Consider the following 15,872-nt stretch of genomic DNA (forward strand, 5'->3'; position numbering starts at 1 on the left):
GTGTGTGGTCACAGGTTGTTCCTGTGCAAGCCTGGGGTGTCCTAGATGTGTATGCACATGCATAAAGAGGTGGCAGACCCTGAGAATCTGCCAGGACTGCTGTGATGAGCTATGAACTTCTGTCCCTGATGTCCTGAGTTTGGAAGGCCCTCTGCTCAAAACACATCACATACACATGTCCTTTTAATCTGGTATTATCTCTCAGGCTCAGAAGAGAAAACAATCCCCTGTCCCTTCATCCCTCCATTCCTAGTACCAAGGTCCTAGTCTCAGGTTCCATGGGTCCTTGGAAGGTGATGAGCTGGGGTCTTAAGGTTTGAGAAAGAGCCAGGTTCCAGAATTTGTAAGTCACGGAGGGCTTCTAGTAGCTCCTCCCGGGCATTGCCAATAAAGGAATTCTCCAGGAAGGCAGTCAGGCCTCCCACACCATCCTGTAGGGTATACAAAGGCACCCGCACAAAGCCCAGAACCTGTGAAAACAAGGAGACAGGAGACATTTGGACCCCACGTAGCTTGTCATGTTACCTCAACCCTCTGCAACATATCTCTCTAGAGCAGAGGCCTTACCTCCCTTAACACCAGGCAGAACCAGCCCCAAGGCTCAATCCTCAGTGAATCAGACTGGGTCCAACCCTGAGCAGGCACCTAACCCAAGACATGGTCTCTAGGTCCATAAATGCTACTCATTTTCCCTACCTCTCTCCCTGAAAAATTTAGTGACTCGTCTCTGGGATTCAGACATGGTTCTAGAACCTCTAGGTACCAGAGGTTCTTGAATGTAGAACCTACAGCAGCTGTTTCAGCCTCACTTGGGACCTAGTGAAAAATGCAAATTCTCCAGACTTTCTCCAGCCCCACCTCTCCCCAGCAGTTGGGGATACATATACTGTTTTAATATATGTACTGCCAAAGTGAGCATAGTAATCGCTGTTTTAATAAGTTTTCCTCCTCTTGATTGATTCTGATACACGCCACAATTTGAGAACTTACCTCTATCTCCCTACTCCCCTAGCCTTGAGCATCAGGGCTATATTTTCTACCTATGAAAAATAAGGGCCCAAAGATAAGCGCGTAGAGTGTCGCCACTGATGGTTATCACATTATCAATAAGGAACAGCAGAGAAACCTGGTTGGCAGAGGCCAGTAGATGGGGAAGGGAGACCTAGATTTTTGCATCTAGGTTGACAGTACTCAGTACTATCCAGATTAGAGATTAATCAAAATCCCAACTATTCTTGGAAACTGCGGAAGAGTGCACGGTTTGGTTGGAGGTTTCCTTTTTGGCTGGGAGCCCATGGGGAAAAAGAGAGAGGCAGATGGGGTGTGGGGCAGGACCCAGCCTGGCCCCACCTCCAGCCCATGGTCTTTGGCTCGAGGTGCGCTAGCTTCCAAAGCCTCCAGCTGCTCTAGGGTCAGAAGCTTGGTGTAGAAGTGGGCCACCATATTTGGTTTTGTCCCCGCGCGTGAGCTTCGGTGATCTGTGCGCTCCACGCGGAAGGCAGACGCCGCCTCTCCCAACTTTTCCTGCAATTCTCGGTTCAGCCCGTCCTCCAGGCTGCTGTCCTGCATTTCCACAAAGCCTCCTGGGAAGCCCAGGCGTCCATCGAACCGCATCTGCATCTGAGGGAGGGGAAGTGGGGTTGGCTGCGACACTGAAGAGGCGCGCCCCGCCCCGGGGACGGTGCAGGGTTGGCGCGGGGAGTGGCCCGGCGCGCCCCCTCCTCACCAGCACGGCGTACCGCAGCGGGATGCGGTCGAAGAGCATCCCCGGGTTGGGTGCGTAGAGCAGTACGTAACAGAAGTGTCTCCAGTTGGGACCCAACTCCAGGGCCTCGGCCAGTTCCACCTTTTGGAACCGGGCCATGACCCTAGAATTCCTTGGGCTTTGCTGTCGGCCCAGGTGTCCAGGCGGGCAAGCTTCCCCTAGGACCTCTTCGGGTCGGGGCGGGGCTGTTAGGGCCGATCTCCGCAGGGTGCAAGGGCTGGACCAAGGAGGCGTCCTGGGGCCCGGGGGCGTAGTGATTGGATTGGTCGGCAGCCAATCAGGACGGGGCTCTCAGGACAGGAGGATTAGGAGGGCCACGGGACCCTTGGGAAATTGAAAGCTTCCTTGGGGTTGGGGCCTTAGGCAGGGCGGGGCTAAAGGTGTGGCTGGTGCTCTGAGTTTAGAGCTCAGCAGGTGGATGCTTAGGTCACAGTCTGTATGACACAGTCCCAGGGAGGTCTGGAGAGCTGGGAGGCACAGGTTTTGTAGTCTGAGCAGGATGTTAATTATTGAGGAGTCCTGAGAGCTGAGGAACTAGAATGTTGAGAGAACTACTTCAGGTTTGGTCTGGATGGAACCCCGAAGCAGGGGGCTTGGATTGGTTTGTGAATGAAATGAGGCAAGTCTGGCTTCCTTCTGTGGCAATGGGAATGGAGAGAAGTGATGGGTGTGAGAACTACCTTGGCTGGAGAAGGGGTGAATGAAAATTGGGGGAGAGTTATGCTAGCTTCAGGCTATACCTTCTGGCCTGGGTGAATAGGGCTGGCATTTTTTTTTTTTTTTTTTTTTTTTTTTTTTTTTTGAGATGGGATGGTAGGAAGGAGGTGGTCAGGGATCAGAGGTAGCAGGCACTGGGCAGTGATGGGGGTGGAGAGTCTGATGGACAGTAGTGGCACATGGAAAAGTCACAGGATCCGAAGAGATTTTTTTCTGGGGAAGGGAGGTGAAAGAAGGTGCTGGGGTGAGACCCATGGCCAAGGAAGAGATGTGGAGTGGTCTGAGGCACAGGTAGCCCCCTAAGTTTCCTGGATTTTACCCACAAACACCCTCAGACCTTTGAGCAGTGAGGGAGGGTGGGAGACAGGAGGCTTACCCTGCCACAGGGCAGGGGCCTCTCCAGGCATGGTGCTGCTGATGGAGGATTCCCAATCCAGCACCGCAGCTAAGTCTTCACCCTGAAGATTGCCCCGATGCCAAAAGTCTAAGTTTATTACACCAAGGGAATGAGGAGGCAACTCCTTGAGAGGGCCCTGGGCATAAAGGCACAGCCAGGAAGTGACAGCCCATGGTGAGCCCAGAGCTCTCCCAGAATCAGGCTTGTGACTTAGCAGTCACTTAACTCTCTCAGGTCCCTGGCTGCTCAGCTGTTACATGGAGATGATCCCGACCTATTAGGATGCCGAGTGATGTAAAGCACTCTGAACTTTGTGCCAGGCACAGAGTGAATGTTGCCATTCTTGGAGTGGAGGATGGGGGCACAGTGCTGAGTCTTAGGTTAAAGACCTAAGGTTTGGAGGTTTGGAGCTCAGCTGCATTCCTGATCCCTCAGCTCTGCTAAGGGGGATGAGCTGTTCTTGGCATCATCTTTCCTAGCTTGGTCTTTTGAGCAGCAGGGCAACATCTAACATCAGGCAATTGGATGGAGATGATGAGGCCCTAGGTGTGGTATAGTCATCATCCCACTAAGAGTTCTAGGGGAATGGAGAATGCTCCTGGTTAAACATAGGGTCACCTTGCAAAAAAAATAGTTTTAAGAATTTCCAGGGTCCTACCAGAATCCATGGAGTTCAAGGTTGCTTGGTTTCTCCTAGATGACTTTTTTTTTTTTTTTTTTTAATAGAATATAGGGTCAAACCTGCCCTTTCCAGATCATTGACTCTTCAATGACTTTGGAAACAAGAGTTTTTTTTTTTTTTTTTCAGGATGAATTGAATTTGGAGGCATCCAAGATTCCCCCAATCTTATCATGCTTTCAAATTGCTTTCTGCTTTTGCCAATCTTGTCCCTGTCCCTAGTCCCTATTCTGCCATGCTCAGGCATATTGCCCTATAGTCAGAACTAGAGATAGAGGCTGAGTCCTGGGCTAAAAAGCTGTTTCAAGGGCTGGGGATGTGGCTCAAGCGGTAGCGCGCTCGCCTGGCATGCGTGCGGCCTGGGTTTGATCCTCAGCACCACAAACAAACAAAGATGTTGTGTCCGCCGAAAAGTGAAAAATAACTATTGAAATTCTCTCTCTCTCTCTCTCTCTCAAAAAAAAAAAAAAAAGCTGTTTCAAGATCACAGTGGTTCAAAAAGACAAAAACACTCCGTGGTCATCCTTGGAGGATTCACAAAGCCAATTAATTATTTAAAAATAATAAGGAAAGGAATTAAGAATTTTTATTCCCTTTAAAATATGGGTTTTACCTCAGGGCTAGTAAATAGTAGAAGAGGAAAAATTTCTTTTATGAAAGCATTGCAGCTAATCAAATAAGGAGAAAGCTAATCAAAAATATTAAACTTTAAAAATTAATGCATCCTAAGTAATTATCAGCAATGGTTATAAACAGTATAGTTATTGTTTACCTCTTGATGGAAGAACACACCACCTCCCATGAAATATTCCTGCTAAAACGTTGAAGTTGAATCTCAATCTAACAACTACCAACATATAAGAACTACAAAGGAACATCATTGTAAAATATCAGGAAGAGACCAGCATGATCCATGCCATAGTGAATTAGAATTAGAGTCATTAATATGAACTAATGTTTAGATACAGATGTCTACATATTATTTACATATCTGAGTTTATACAAGGGCTAGTGTACACACTTATAATTCTGTGCTCTGTCATTTGAGAGGGTCTAGAAGCAATGATAGCACAGTAACAAGAAACTCACTTTTTGCCCCGATCTTGGCTTCTAACATTATTTTTCAAATAAAAAAAAATACAAGGTTCTTTAGAGAAATGGCTGGTTCTAGTGTTTGGGTAGGAAATGTACATGAGGAATAGATAATGTGCTTGGAGCACCTGGTTATGCCAGAAGTATGAGAGAGAAAGGGGAGGAGGAGGATCAGGAAGAAAAGGGAGGACAGGAAGATTATTTTCTTTATTATTTTCTTTACTAAGGAAATCTTAATAAAGCATGAACATATATCTACCATTTTATGCTGACCTAAATCAATAATAGATAAGTAAAAGGAAATATGGGAGAAAAGAAAAATCTTCCATGCAGAAGAACTGAAAAATCTTCCATGCAGAAGAACTGAAAAATCTTCCATGCAGAAGAATTGAAAATATGTGGTACTCTGTCGTCAAGGAGGTGTAGCATCAGTTCTCTACCTTCAAGAGTGACTCCTTTCTGAGAGCACAGGATAGAATCAGGAGGCTGAATAATAGTCACTTTGTAGACAAACTTGATAAGCACTACCTTACTCAGTTGTTCAAGGTCAACACCAACACTGATAAGTCATGGTGGGCGAGTGTACCTTTGATATAATATGATGAAAATGATATTTTGGGCTGTCATCCTTCTCCCCAAAGTATAACTCTGATCTAATCATAAAAAAAAAAAAAGCACCAGACAAATCTCAGGAGAAGGACACTTTATGAAATACTTGACCAGTAAGCCTCCATTATCATCTGGGACTGTTAGGGCCATGGAAAAAAGACCAGAGACTGGATGGCTTACAAACAACTGAAGTCTATTTCCCACAGTTCTGGAGGCTGGGAAGTCCAAGATCAAAGGCCTGGCAGATTTAGTGCCTGGTGAGGGCCAGTTCTTGCTTCTCAGAAGACCATTTATTTTTTTATTTTTTATTTTTTTTACTGAAACCTCACAGGTAGAAGGGGCAAGGGAGCTCCCTAGGTTCCCTTTTATAAGATCACTAGCCCTATCCATGAAGGCTCCATTCTCATGACCTACTCATCCCTTGAAGGTCCCACTTCCTAATACCAACACATTAGGGGTAGGATTTCAATGTATGAATTTGGGGTTGGGGGATGCAAATATTCCATCTAAAGTTGTCATGCTGTTTCCCAGAAATGACTGAGAAACTATTACAATAAAATAGCCTATTATTTTGGAACAGAAAAGGGACGATAAATAATAACTAAGGAAATCTGAATAAAGCATGAACTTTTATTAATAGTAATATACGAAGTATACTCATTATTGGTTCATTGTTATAAGAAAGGGACCATGCTAATGTAAGATGTCAATAGAAGAAATTGACTAGAGTGTATGGGAATTCTCTTTACTATCCTCACCATTTTTCTCTAAGTATATAAGACTTCTAAAAAATAAAATGTATATTTTTTAAATAATCAGGAAGATTTCAGTCAATAAAAACTAGATTAAGGAAAATTTACAAGACAATGGTCTTTTTTTAAATAAATGAATTACCAATGGAAAAGAGACATGGAAGCAGACCCCATACATTAAAAGAGATTCATTCAGAAGACATGAATCCAAGTAATTGGACCATATTTGAATTCTAATTTGAACAAATAAACTTAGAAAAGGCTACACAGTAGGATATTTGGTGTAAAGAATTATTAATTATTTTGGGGTATTATAACAGTATTATGGCCATGCTTTTAAGGGTTATTTAACTTTTAGAGATTATGCAGAAATATAAATAAATAATGGGATTAAAAACAATTCAGTGAGGGGGGTAGATGCCATGGGTATAAAAAATAACTGTGACCATGAATTCATAATTTTTACATTGGGTGTTGGGTTTATTAACAGCTTTGTTATGTTATTCTTTTATATACTTGAATGTTTTCCATAGTAAAAAGTTAAAAACAAAAATATCTTTGGCTTCTCATGGAGTTAAAGGTAAAGGTTACAATTTACATTTGAATAAAGCTTTGCATTTCACAAAACCTTTTCACTGACAAGTTCCCTTTTCATTTAGGAGAGGGAAAGAGAGGTAAGGATCTAGTCTCACTTTTTAGGCACTAGGAAAACTACAGGGAGCTGGGGTTAGAAGAAGGGTGAATGAACATGTTCAATACACCATATATGCAAGTGTAAAAATATCACAGTGAATCTCATTGATTTGTAAATATTTGTAAGTATGTGTTAATAATTGTTAGGTCGGTGGCAGCGACTTGGTGGCGACTTAGTGGCAACTTAGAACAAAGCAGCCCTCGCTGCTTTGAACATCAATCAGATGCCATCGGAAACACCTGTCAATCAGCCAGATCTCCTGACTAAAGCCTGTCAATCAGCAGGACCCCCTGGCCAATCCTGGAGTTCAGCCAACTCCCCTGACCAACTCCAAGGGGGCAAGGGACCCTAGAGACACCTTTTCCTGTCTGACAATAATTATAATAAAAGTGGTGCTTAGCAACAAACAAACAAACATCTACCATCTGCCCGGTAATTTTAACCTGTTCTGTTTAATCCTTGTGAGAGTTTCCATTGTTTCAAATATGGAGCCAAGGTTGAACCTCTGACTTAGGAAAAAATATATATAATGGGGTAAGGGGAAGGAGGTACCAACAGCTAGAGCCAGTTTGAGTTTATCCAATAGACTTCCTGAAAAAAGGATAGTATTTTTAGATATTCACATACCTGGAATCACATCTAGCAGACTCAAAGGACATGGCATTCTTTAGGAGCCCGCTCTGTTTTTGAATGTTGGTGTGTACAGCCTCAAAAATATCTTTTGCTATAAAGTCTGGCATCATTCAGTAGATTCACTTCGTCATAAGGGCTAACTTTTAAAGACACTTCCAGTGTCAGGCCTGGACCCTTTCACTCAAATATCCCAGAAGCACCTCCAACCTGATACACCCAGGAACAAACTCAGAATTCCTCCCATCCTCTAGTCTGCATCTAGCCACATCACCAGCTCTGGATCCCCCATCCTGTCCCCTTGCTAGAAACCCAGGATCCTCCACGATAACTCCTCTACCTCCTCTCCCCATCTAGTCAGTTCTGGGTTGTCTCATTTCCCTCTCGTCTCAGAATACCTTGACTTCATCAGATGCAGGTCAGGTCTTCATCTTTTCTCACTTGGACTACGCCTCTTACCACCCACCTTTCTCCATTCTCACCTTCCTCAAACCCATCCTCCACAGGGTGCCATGATTCAGCCAGAAGTCAATATCTCAATACATCAATATCTCGTGTCTGTCCCTGACTACAGGGCATAGCACTGCAGACTCAACAGCTCACAGTAGAGCTTTGCCTTCTGTGAGGTGATCTATTGCAAAAACTTTGTAGTGAAGACACAGCATTATTTCAGTGTCTGTGGGTAAGAATTAAGGAAGGGTTTATCTGAATGGTTCTGCCTCAGGATTTCTCATGAGGTTTTAGTCCAGATGTCAGTGAGGGATTCAGTCAATAAAAGCTTGACTAGGGCTGGAGATTTTCTTCCTATAGCTCCTTGACATTGCTGGTAAGTTGGTGCCAGATATTGGCAAAAGGCCTCGGTTTCAGATCACGTGGTTCTCTCCATAAGGTTGCTTGAATGTCCTGCCAACATGGTGACTGGCTTCCTCCAGAGCGAGTGATCCTAGAGAAAACAAGATGGAATCTGCCTTTTATGACCTAGTCTCAGAAGTCATACACCACCATTTGTACAGTGTTCTATTGGTCACACAGGTTACCTGATGCAGTGTGATAGGGATCTATGTGGGACATGAATATCAGAAATAAGGATCATAAGGGCCATCTTGGAGGCTGTCTACCACCTCTTCCTCTCTAAATCTTAATCACACTTTATGTGCCACAAGCACCAAATGATTTCAAGTTCCTAGAATCCCACATGGCTATGTTCTTCATTCTTGTGTGCCTTATGCTTATAAGATCTTTTCCTATTATTTGCTTGGTAAATTCTTATCACTCAAAATTGTGTGCCTAAATTTAGAGCTTGATATGAGAACTCAGTACATGTTAAGCTGAAATCTAAAGAAGAATTAGACCATAGCTTCAGAAAAGATGGTCCAGGGAGGCTCCACGCTTTCCAGTGAGTGTTGCTGTCGGAAGCCATTCTCACACGTGACTGGGTGACTCCCGGTTAGGGTCTGAGGCGCTCTGGCTGTGTCGGAGCTTTCCCGGCCCTCTCCTGATGAGAGAACCTGTCCGTGTGGGGGTGTAACTGACCACTGACCCCGGAGGCCCAATCACTGACCCTGACCTTGGAGTGCGGCTCCCCCTTCAACCTTCATTGGATGGAATTATCCCCTGAATTTCTTGCTCCCCAATAAAAGGCTACTCCCTGGCGTGCTCTCTCTCTCTCTCTCCTGCTAGCCCTGAGTAATCCTTGCTGCCCTGCTGGGCGGTTAGAGGAGGGAACCAGAGAGGGGAGCCGTCTCGGACCTGGTCATAGAAAAAGGTAACTGAGTCTGTGTGTTTATTTCGATCTCGCTAGCTAACTTTTATGCCAAGAACCTCATTAATGAAACCATTGCGCTGGCCGCGTGGTAGAATTGGCGCCCACGAGGGGGGCATTCTAGATTAGCTAGATTGAGTGGGAGCGCGCTATAAAGATAAAGAAAAAAGTAAAGATAAAGGAAATAGTGACAATTTGGGTCACAAAAGGAAGTGGTGACAATTTGGGTCACAAAAGTACCTTAAGATATTGAAGGAAAGAGACGTTAAATTAATTAAAATGGGAAATTCAACTTCTACGGATAAGGAAATGTATCTGACTATTTTAGACAGTATAATTAATCAGAAAGGAAAACAGATAAAGAAAGCTCAGTTATTACAATTCTTAGAGATTGTAGGTAAATATTGTCCTTGGTTTTGTGAACAAGAATCTCCAAATTTACTTACTTGGGAGAAATTAGGAAGAAAGTTACAAAAGGTCTGTCTTTCAAATGAATTACCTGGAGGCATAGATAATATTCAGAGAACCTGGACGGCTTTGGAAGTTTGTCTTTTTGAATATATGGGCCAGAATTCGTGGCCCCCTGAAGACCTGCTAAAAGGCATTCAAGGGGCCATCAAGTCTATTCAAATGGAAAATCCGCCTGAGGCTAAGTTAATTCCTTTTCCCTTAAGCCACTTAAAAACAAAGGCACTAGGGACCAGGCCCAAAGTTAAAAATGTAAATTTAAATTTACAAAATCAGGCTACTCCACAGGGAGATTATGGAGAGCAATATCAGAAAGGAGATACCTCCAAGGTCCTAGACAGCCCTCCAAGGGAGGTAGACGATCTTCCTGGAGAGAAAAATGTGGAAGAGGTTCCTAGAGGGGCTCAGAGTTCTTCTCAGCCATGTGACTTAAAAGCCCAATTTCAAAATGGCGACAGCACAGAACCTTTACCAGCTAATCTATGGGGAAGAGATATTTTAACCAAAATGGGATTGTTATTAGTTACTCCTAACTCTATGAGATCAGTTGAGGAAGTTAGTCAGAGATATTTTCCTGGAGATGATAGGGAGACCCTTCAGGAAGAGTATCTGTTTACAAACCAGTCTCCACGACAAAGATTAGTAAATGCTCCAAGCCAAAATTTTTACTAGGGGCCCTGAGTACTTCCCCGATCCCTAAGACAGCTGAAAAAATCACCTGGCTCACAGAGGAGCCTATATGGATTTCTCAGTGGCCCATCTCAGGGGAAAAGCTTAAAATAATTCATAGGCTAGTTGAGGAACAACTTCAGGCTGGTCATATAGAACCAACGCTTAGTCCTTGGAACACACCTATTTTTGTTATTAAGAAAAAATCAGGAAATTGGAGATTACTACGGGATTTAAGGGCAATAAATCATGCAATTCAGCCTATGGGATCCTTACAGCCAGGACTTCCCTCTCCCACAGCCATTCCTTTAGATTATAGCTTGATGGTAATAGATTTAAAAGACTGTTTTTTCTCTATAAGGTTACATCCTGGAGATTGTGAGAGATTTGCTTTCACTGTCCCAACAATTAATTTTAAGAAACCTGTTAAAAGATATTGCTGGAAAGTACTCCCACAGGGAATGCGTAATAGTCCTACTCTGTGCCAAAAATACGTAGACCAGGCGATAGATCCCATAAGAAGTAGCTTTCCTGATGCATATATTATTCATTTTATGGATGATATATTATTGGCTCATGCTAATCCAGAGGTACTTTCAGAAATTTTTACTCAGTTAGAGACTTCGCTTGCAGCAATGGGTTTATGCATAGCTCCTCAAAAAATTCAAAAAGTGTCACCTTTTCAATATCTAGGTCAGATAATTCAAGGACGTACAATCCGTCCTCAAAATCTTCAGATAAGAATTAAGGAGTTACATACCCTTAATGATTTTCAAAAGCTATTAGGAGATATTAATTGGCTGAGGCCATCCTTAAAACTAACTACTTCTGAGTTAAGTCCTTTATTTCAGATATTACAAGGAAATCCTTCTCCAACCTCTCCACGTCAGCTAACTTTAGAGGCTAAAACAGCTTTAAAAAAAGTTGAAAATGCACAGCTTACTAGAGTTGATCCTAAGGAAATGGTGTATTTATTAATATTTCCAACTGAACATACACCAACAGGAGCCATATGGCAAAAATTAGGAGTTATTGAGTGGATTTATTTATCCCACTCCCCTCAAAAAACATTAATTCCTTTTCATGATTCTATAGCTCAATTAGTAATTAAGGGTAGAACTAGGATTTTACAATTAATTGGATCTGAACCTGATATCATAATTATTCCATTTTCTGTTCAACAGATTAATTGGCTTTTTCAAACTTCTAGCCCATGGCAAATAGCTTTTGCTGATTTTCCTGGCCAGATAGATAGTCACTATCCTCGTGATGAGATTATACAATTTGCATCATTAACGTCACTTATTTTTCCAAAGATTGTTCGTGCCCATCCTATAGATGAAGCCTTATCAGTGTTCACTGATGGATCAAGTTCAGGTAAAGCAGGATTTTATAGTCGTGTTCACACAGAGGTAATACAAACTTCTTATACTTCTGCCCAAAGAGCAGAGCTTCAAGCTCTGATTTGTGCCTTAACTTACTTTGCAAATGAGCCTATTAATATTTATTCTGACAGCTTATATGCAGTCGGAGTTACTAAAAATATTGAAACTTCAGTTATTGGGTATACTTCATCACAAGAGTTATTTAAATTATTTCATAATTTACAAAAGGCAGTGCTAATGCGGAAATATCCATGTTTCATAGGACATATACGAGCTCATACTAATCTTCCAGGACCTTTAGCTTCAAGTAATAACAAAATTGACAGACTCGTAGCTTTTTGTCAACAGATGTCTTCATATGACTGTGCACTAGCTTCCCATTCGTTACATCATCAAAATGCTTTTAGCTTACGTAAAAAATTTAATATTACTAGAGAACAAGCTCGTCAGATTGTAAGCCAATGCCCTAAGTGTGTTATTCACACTCCATCTCTGCCATCAGGGGTAAATCCCCGTGGATTAAAACCAAATCAAATCTGGCAAATGGATGTAACTCATATTCCTCAATTTGGTAAGCAGTATTATGTGCATGTCATAGTGGACACTTATTCTAGATTTATTTTTGCCACAGCACGTACTAAGGAAAATTCTCAAAATGTAATTTCTCATTGCCTAGCAGCTTTTTCTGTTTTAGGATGCCCTATGCAGATTAAAACAGATAATGCTCCAGCTTATGTGAGCTCTTCTTTTCAACAATTTTGTCAAGAGTTTAAAATTAATCATAAAACAGGAATTCCTTATAACCCCCAAGGTCAAGCCATTGTAGAACGAGCTCATTTATCTATTAAACTTCAATTACAAAAATTAAAAAGGGGGGATAGGCTTATGACTCCCCAAAATAGCCTTAATCATGCCTTGTTTGTTTTAAATTTTTTAAACTGTGACGCAGAAGGTCACACTGCTGCTGAGAGACAAATGTCTCCCTCAGTAACAGGCCCTTTAGGCAGAGTTTTGTGGAAAGATTTACAGACCGGTCAGTGGAAGGGCCCAGACCCGGTGCTTATATGGGGCAGAGGACATGCTTGTATTTTCCCAGAAAATGCTTTTTGTCCTATTTGGGTGCCTGAACGTGCTATCAGACATGGAAGAGATAGAACCCAGATTCAAGCGACTGAGGATCGACCCAGAGGAACCCCCATCCAGAAGGAGGAGATATCGGAAAAGGATGAAGAAAGACCAGATTGACCCAGCCGAAAAGCTGATTTCATGGAAAGACGTAAAGAAGCTAACAACCCAGGCTTCCTGAATACTTCGAGACCTAGGAAAAAACAGGACCCCAATGATGATGGTAACAACAGTAATTGCCCTACTGGGCTGTCAGGTAAAGGGGGATCAAGTAGACACTTACTGGACATATTTCCCAGATCCACCCCTGGTACACCCAGCTGTGTGGACTGGAGAATCTATTCCAGTATTTACTAATGACTCATTCATGATGGGAGGATTTACAGATGCTCATATTACTCCCAATCATATGACTAGATTTAATTATTCTGGCTATAGTGCCCAATTACCCTTGTGTTGGTCCCACGATAAACATGCTGGCTGTCTGAAAGTATCATTCGAAGAAAAGACAGCGATTGGTAGACCTAGACTGACAAATAATTCTATTTATGGAGATTTAAAACCTAATACTAGATCAGTAATTAAGATGGGACTTTCCCATAATAAGCCAGTCATTTCTGCAAAACCTCCACGGATACACCACTGTCCAAATAGTTCTACAATTGAGATTGGCACCTTTCCTAAATGGATGGATTGTATAAATCCCTTTCCTGTACAACATAAGGTGTCTAAAGATAGTGGGTATATTTTAGACTGGTCTCCAAAAATTAATAAGAGGCAATTACGAAGAAATTCTGCTATGACACCTGCAGGATTTGTTAGTAATATTTTGACTTACAGTAAAGGTGGTGTTCAAAAAGATATTTGGCGTTTAATTGCTGCCTCAGAATTCTTACATTTTACAGACAAACCCTTACCAAGATTTATTGGCAAGAACTGTAAAGAGGGATCTTGCTATGGCTTACGAGCTTGTGTCCAATCTCCTTATGTTTTAATTATTGGAAATGTAAAAGTTAAATGGATAGATGACAGATATATTGTTACTTGTAAAAAATGTAACCTAACCAATTGCATTACTAGGTATAATGGAGGAAAAGGAGTGCTGATACTTCATCAGCCCTCTTTTGTTTTATTACCTGCTAATATTTCAGAGCCATGGTATGCTGATGCTGGTTTACAAGTCTTACAGCAAATTCATGCCCAGCTGGCAAGACCTAAACGTGCTATTGGAGTTATAATTGTTGGTGTTTTGGCGCTAGTCTCTTTTATTGCATCAACTGTCTCTGCGTCTCTGACATTGTCTCAGAATATTCAGCATGCAAAATTTCTTAATAATTTAGCTCAAAATACTTCCAAGGCTCTGCGTAATCAAGTAAATATTGATGAAAAGATTGAAACTAAATTAAACGCCTTAGAGGCAACTGTTATTGACATAGGTAATGAACTTTCAGCCTTAAAATTTAAAGAAAGGCTTAAATGCCATGCTAATTATAAGTATGTGTGTGTTACAGCTGCCAAGTACAATGCTTCTCTCTGGGATTGGGAGAAGGTTAAAAACCATTTGTTAGGTATTTGGCAAAATAGTAATAATAGCTTGGATATTCTGGAACTTCATCACCATATCCAAGACATTCAAAATAATAGAGCTGATTTTTCAGATCCTTCTTCTTTGGCTAACCAAATATTGAAGGAGTTAAATGGATTCAACCCTGGAAATATTCTCAAACACTCGGCCTGGTACATTATTGGATTATTCTCTTTGCTGCTAATTCTTTATTGCGTTGTAATTGTAGGATGGCGAGTCTTCAGAACAAGAATGCAGAAACTCCAGAGAGTGAACCGCCGCCTCATTTTTGCGAAAAGAAAGGGGGAATATGTCGGAAGCCATTCTCACACGTGACTGGGTGACTCCCGGTTAGGGTCTGAGGCGCTCTGGCTGTGTCGGAGCTTTCCCGGCCCTCTCCTGATGAGAGAACCTGTCCGTGTGGGGGTGTAACTGACCACTGACCCCGGAGGCCCAATCACTGACCCTGACCTTGGAGTGCGGCTCCCCCTTCAACCTTCATTGGATGGAATTATCCCCTGAATTTCTTGCTCCCCAATAAAAGGCTACTCCCTGGCGTGCTCTCTCTCTCTCTCTCCTGCTAGCCCTGAGTAATCCTTGCTGCCCTGCTGGGCGGTTAGAGGAGGGAACCAGAGAGGGGAGCCGTCTCGGACCTGGTCATAGAAAAAGGTAACTGAGTCTGTGTGTTTATTTCGATCTCGCTAGCTAACTTTTATGCCAAGAACCTCATTAATGAAACCATTGCGCTGGCCGCATGGTAGATGTTGCCTTGAAACACACTGAAAGCCAGAAAAGAGAGCATACATGGTTCACCTGGGCTGTTTTGAAAAGGGATATCCCTATTTCTTTTTCTAAGAAGTCACAGTCATTTCATTGGTGATAAAACTTTCCCCAGATCAACAAAAATTAATGTCAAAAAGCACAGGATTTGGTAAGTGTTAGAGAAAATGATGTTGGGAAAGGGAAGACGTTGGTTAGCTTGTTGCCATAATATTGCTGCATAACAAATAACCACAAAACCTGAACAGCATACAATAACAAACACTGGTTTCTTGCTCAGAAGTTTGCAGATTGCCCAGAGTGACTTTTGCTCTATTCCATATTGGCTGGGGTGATGTTGAATCATTCTGTGGGTTACCTTCAGAGCTCTCTGCTCCAAATCTCTTATCATCGTCCTCTAATCTGGGGGCTAAATGGTGATGACAGATGTGCAAGTGAACACAGCCAACTGCACCAACACAGTTCCAGCCCCTGGGTTCATCACTCAGCCAAGACAAGTTCCACAACCAAACTCACTTCAGAGTGAAGTAGTTGGGAAAATATTGAAAACTACAAAAGTGACAACTGTCAAGGGTATAGGGAGAGAAGGATTGAGTTGGAAAATTCAAGCTACTGAGGCAGGAAAATTCACAGTATTTTGGAAAGACAAACATGTTTCTAGTTATAGAAAGACTGTCTCCCGTAGTAGACCTACAAATTTACTTTGACAATATTCCTGCTGGAGTCAGGTTTTCAATTCTGGATGTCTCAGTCTGTTTTCTGTTGCTGTAAGTGAACACCACAG

At 42.4% G+C, this 15,872-nt stretch overlaps 1 protein-coding gene across 1 annotated transcript; it reads right to left on the reverse strand.

Annotated features, from left to right (window-relative positions):
- Nucleotides 1-269: 269 nt before the first annotated feature.
- Nucleotides 270-1,864, reverse strand: LOC143407951 (U8 snoRNA-decapping enzyme-like). Its single transcript, XM_076867079.1, has 3 exons — nucleotides 1,727-1,864; nucleotides 1,351-1,620; nucleotides 270-470 (listed from the first exon to the last, which is right to left on the reverse strand). Exons 1-3 carry the CDS (start codon nucleotides 1,862-1,864, stop codon nucleotides 270-272), a joined length of 609 nt encoding a protein of 202 aa, XP_076723194.1.
- Between the last annotated feature and the right edge of the window lie 14,008 nt (nucleotides 1,865-15,872).

This window comes from Callospermophilus lateralis, chromosome 10 (genome assembly GCF_048772815.1).
Source record: "Callospermophilus lateralis isolate mCalLat2 chromosome 10, mCalLat2.hap1, whole genome shotgun sequence".
In the NCBI taxonomy this organism is placed as follows: Eukaryota; Metazoa; Chordata; class Mammalia; order Rodentia; family Sciuridae; genus Callospermophilus; species Callospermophilus lateralis.